Source organism: Atta cephalotes (genome assembly GCF_000143395.1).
Source record: "Atta cephalotes unplaced genomic scaffold scaffold00052, whole genome shotgun sequence".
Classification (NCBI taxonomy): Eukaryota; Metazoa; Arthropoda; class Insecta; order Hymenoptera; family Formicidae; genus Atta; species Atta cephalotes.
In genome coordinates this window covers 1,186,025-1,191,280 of record NW_012130116.1, presented here as the reverse complement: position 1 = coordinate 1,191,280, position 5,256 = coordinate 1,186,025, and the positions used below count along the sequence as shown (strand labels likewise).

At 27.5% G+C, this 5,256-nt stretch overlaps 1 protein-coding gene across 1 annotated transcript in view; it reads right to left on the bottom strand.

Moving 5' to 3' along the window:
• Positions 1-5,256, bottom strand: part of LOC105623093 (rab GTPase-activating protein 1) — a 12,238-nt gene that overhangs the window by 5,374 nt on the left and 1,608 nt on the right. The window contains exons 2-10 of the mRNA XM_012204492.1: positions 5,000-5,183; positions 4,379-4,741; positions 4,022-4,297; positions 3,758-3,926; positions 3,429-3,670; positions 3,158-3,346; positions 2,896-3,021; positions 2,618-2,803; positions 2,291-2,465 (exon numbers count right to left, since the gene is read on the bottom strand). Coding sequence (XP_012059882.1) covers positions 2,291-2,465; positions 2,618-2,803; positions 2,896-3,021; positions 3,158-3,346; positions 3,429-3,670; positions 3,758-3,926; positions 4,022-4,297; positions 4,379-4,741; positions 5,000-5,183 — 1,910 coding nt within the window. The remainder of the gene's footprint in view (positions 1-2,290; positions 2,466-2,617; positions 2,804-2,895; positions 3,022-3,157; positions 3,347-3,428; positions 3,671-3,757; positions 3,927-4,021; positions 4,298-4,378; positions 4,742-4,999; positions 5,184-5,256) is intronic.

Below are 5,256 nucleotides of genomic sequence, written 5' to 3'. Positions count from 1 at the left end.
CTATTTATCATTCCCAGCATAGATATAATTTCTAAATCAGATAAAATTTTCTTTATAAATACAAGTATATATAACTAATTATATCTCATTATTTTTATTCTTTTTGTTAATTATAATCTAGCATTGTAGTATTTATAGATACTTCCCAGTAAAGACATAATCAGACACTGCGTAACAATGAATCGTTTCATTCTTGTTTAACGTAGGCAAACAACAAGGATGTAATGATTTACTGTTACATTGTATCTATGTCCTTATTGGAAAACGCTCTATATTGCGACACTACACTACTTCTATAGACATATAAGAGAAATAATTAGTACCATACAAACAAATGCTGACAATTTTGTTTGATGCGCCATGCATACCCAATATAGCAAGAAAACAAAAATGTGAAGGAAGTGCAAATGTTTACTAGATATTTATTAGGAATAGGATATTATCGGATAAAATAGGTAATTCACAAAACTAAAAGTACTCTGAGATGATTTATTTTTCACTAAGCAATAATAAATAATATATAAATAAAAAGCAATACAAGAGGCGTAGACACAAGCGCTACAGCCAATAAGCATGGATTCTAATAACATAATAACAGTTTTTCCAATAATGTCCAATAAAAAATAAATAATACTTTACAAACTTAAACTTACAATAAAGATTTGATAACATGACATCTCCTCATCTAAACGATATTAATGTAACTATACACTATGTTCACAGCACACATATATAGTCATTGTAATACAATAGCATAGGAAGAATATAATAGTGCTACAATTTTCAATATGAGTATTTTATATTACGGAAATTATATTTGATCAGTTGCTCATCAGTCATTATTCAATCAATAGAATAAAAAATAATATACAATTAAATATTTTTAATATCCTTATTGATTTTTTTAATATCCAAGTTTCATTCTTTATTCATATGTATTTAAATAAATTCCATAATTGCAACAAATTTAACTTTTAGAATAAAAAAATATTAATCGATCATAATAATAAAATCTATTAATCTGTCTGTTATTTCTAAATCTTTACAAAATTATACTTTACAAAATTACTATTAATATCATTAATAATTATTCATTGTATATTTATTAATATATAATCTTTTCATTAATAATCATTGAATAATACAATCAAGAAATATTATATTAAACTGCGAGCTATTTGCAATAACTAAATGAAAGCAAACAGATTTACGTGTGTGAAAAATAAAATTATTTGCATATAGCATAAATTAAGATTACTAAAATAATTTTTATATTGAGAAATTAGATAGGTGCTTTTCACACATTTTAGTCCTATTATTTACTAACAATTTGGAAATATTCTGCTCGCTTTTTTTAAAACTCTTAACAAATTTTTCATACTTTAACAATGATCAAGATGTATTTTCGCCAAGTAGTCCACTACTCAATTTCTTTTAAAAAGAAAAAATAACCAGGCAAACAAAACCACCACCTGACTAAAATAAATTACAAATTTCACACACACATTTCATATTTGTAAACTATTTAAATATTGCTATATTAGAGAGCCGTAAAATTTTTATAAAATTTTTACTAATACGTTTGTTAACTTAAACAGCTATACATTAACATATTTCTTTATGAGACTAGAAATATTATTTTATACTTTAATTCAGAAAGTATCAAGTTCTATCTCGTGTGTTTGTTGAATTTACACGTAACTATATTAAATATGCACGTGCACGCAATGTCCTACGCTTAATTAGATATATTTTATATTTAATATAATTTATATATATATATATATATATAGATAATAAAATATATTCAATTATTTTTTAAATAAATTTACTATATTACTATTACTATTATATTATTATTAAAATATATAGCACAATATTTCTTCAATATATTTTAATTTAATTATATTTGATTTTAAATTAAAAAGATCTTTTCTAAGAATTACAAAAAGAAAATTTCTACATATATTTACGTTTCATGGCACAACCTAAAAACTCGTTGCATTTTATATGTAGTTATGTTAGTAATAATTCTTGCCATGCAAGAATCTTTGACTCTTTGGTTTTAAATGTAATATGTACGAATGTTTTTATATGTGCCTAAAACTTATACCAACATTGACAACAAATTTACAATCAATAAGCAATGATTGCTGAATGTTGCTGAATTATACATAAAATGTACATGCATGTACAACATGATATATAGTGTTTCCTAATGAATTGATGGAATGTTGTGTTTAAAGATGAACAGGGAAGTATGCAGTTCAAACATAGAATATAAAATTACCTTTTAATGTCATAAATTCTGCTTCATATTTCTTCAGTTTCTTTAACGTCACTGAACAAGCTAACTTCATAACATAGCGTGCAACTTCTTCGTTTCGGCAACGTTTTGGTAAGTGCACCCGGAAGTATTTCAATATGCTCTCAAAATCTAATTGTAATAATTCTTTTTTACAAAGCTGAAAAATAAAATTACTTTTTTTAGCATATACATTATTTATAAAATAAATGTAAGAAAAATGTCAATTAAATTAACAAAATAATTATATAATTTGTCTATATATATATATATACATCTTATGAACTTTTTAAATTGTTTCTAATAGCCTACCATCAACAAAGCGAGAGCGACTTGGAATAATGTGTCGAGTCCTTGTAAAAGAAATACGTCCAAGATATGAAAGACAAGATATAATGGAAATCTAGCAGTAAATAGAGTTAGAAACCATTGTGCGGCAAACATGTGCGTTTCTACACCGCGATCACAGAAATGCTTATATAGTTCCGGTAATTGATCCTAGAAGCAAAATGTAAAGAGTGTAGCTTCGTGCATAACTCATTGTAATATAAATGTCAGATTATTATACATATAGATTGGTCATGGCTTACTTCTATTAAACGATTTAGTTGGTAAAATCGCATGTAAAGGTTGTCAAATCTATCCTTGTATAAATCTCGAAGACCATAGTCATACATTAATTTAACCAGAACACAGAATGCTTGTTCTTCGGGCATCTAAAAGAAATACCAATCCATTCGTTTTTGTCAATAAATACTTTACAAAAAGTTACAAAATATATCATTTGTAAATAATTCAACTGCCACTTCAACAAAATCAAATTTCTATAAAACTATTTTAGTAACTACTTACATGGAGTAACAGACTAGCAACTAAGAAACTGAGGCCCTGACAATACCCAACTTCTTCATCGTGAACAGCATATGCTTTACTTATTCTGTATAAAGAGTCTTGCCCTAAACCACCTGTTTCCTTAAAGAAATCATGGGCTGGAAATGTTCTATTAATATCCCTTAAAATTACGCTCTCACAGCTGCTTTCCTGTATATTTATTATCAAAATTCATGTTATAGAAAAGATTATTAACCATTTTTTACTATATGATATTATACAAAGTACTTACTTTCGTAATTAACATTCTATATTTGTCCATCATCTCTTGTGAATTGTCACAGTTACTCAAACGTTGCCAAACTTCACCGCGTAAAGCTTCAGGAATTCCTTGTTTTGTCAGTTTTATAAGAAGTTTTGGACGTTGCTCGTTAACTTGCCAACTATCTAAAACTTCAGCCCAACTAGCCAGTTCATCTGCCGAGCAATCCTTAGAGACTTCGCCTGTACCACTTAACATAGGTTCATCCCCATCTAAACGTAGAAATCAAAACGTTAGTAAATATATATTTTGTATTATTAAATTAATAAGACAATTCTTTTCCATGTTGAATTTATTACCTGAATCTATTTCTTCTTTAGGTGTAAGTGTGTCAATACTAGTTAAAGAAGGCGATCTAATTAAAGATGCCAGATTTAAAGCAAGATTTAATCTGTTTCTATCTAATTCACCAGATGTTTCTATACTTTGTACTTCATAATGTATCTCTGTACCATCTCCAGAAATTACCTATTATAAAAAAATTAATATAGAAATGAAAAATAACATATATATAAATGTAACAAACTAAAATACATTTATTTATAAATACATTTATCGCTCACCTCTTTTGAATTAAGATAAAATTGTTGCACCAGATTCCTTTTATTAAAATACCAAAATCTCTCGTTTTGCGGAAATACTTTAACTGATGTTTCTATCACAAATCTTACTGGCTCTCGAATATCTCTAATAACCAGATCGACGGCTATAGTCATGAAAGTTTTACCCTCTCTGGGAGTTTCTATATTAAGTGTCTCCAAAGCGGGATCCGCAGGATCCCAACGTCCACAAATATTATAACATTGTTTGTCTTGCATTATTGGTCCAGTATTAACTTGCTGCAAAATTGTTGTAATATTGCGAACATCTGAGCTGATTATAGACATAAAATTAACTTGCTGGTGTGAATCTCGTTTTACCATCTCGAGTAGTCGCATATCACTGTGTTTAACATTTCGTCCAGGACTAACAAGAACTCCGAAACATCTCTCGACTTCAAGCGTAATGCCACCTTCTTTACTAGAGACTTGCTGGATACTCAAACAAACTTGTTTTGCCACATTACTTCGTAATTTGAAACAATTTCTATCCTTAGGGACTGTACTAAAACTACCTTTTCCATCCTCTTCTTTTATTTCCATAGTGACTTCAAAAATAAATACTCTAGAATTAACTTTTTCACCAGCATTGAAACCATTAAAATCACTGCCTGTTAAAGAACTTGTCATCGAACGCGGTATTCTGTGGAATGCTTTTGAAAAACAGGCTGATACTTGTCCGACCTACATAAATTAAAATGTACATTATTTTATACATATTAATATTATACATATATATATGTATATGTACATGTATTTAAAAATGACAAAATATATTTATCTCTCGTAACATATGTGTTTTTAAATGTTTTAATATCAATAACATACTTTATATATTAAAATGCTTATAATAAATTATGAAATCAAGAAAGTATTTATAGAATATAGCTCTATAATTATAGTTTTTATTTACATATATATGATAATTAGTGTAAAACGTACCGCTTCTGGTATATCACAGCGGAAAACATGACATTGATAAATGGCAGATTCTAAAGTATCACCGTGTGACCATGTAAAAGCAAAACATGCTGCACATGAACCAGTATTCTCACCACGTGCATAAAACAGAATACGTTGCACTTCATAACGTGCAATAGCTTGTTGTGTTGCTGCATCATATAAACTAAAAAAAATTCGATACATATTATGTAATTATATATATATATATATATATATATATATATATATATATATAT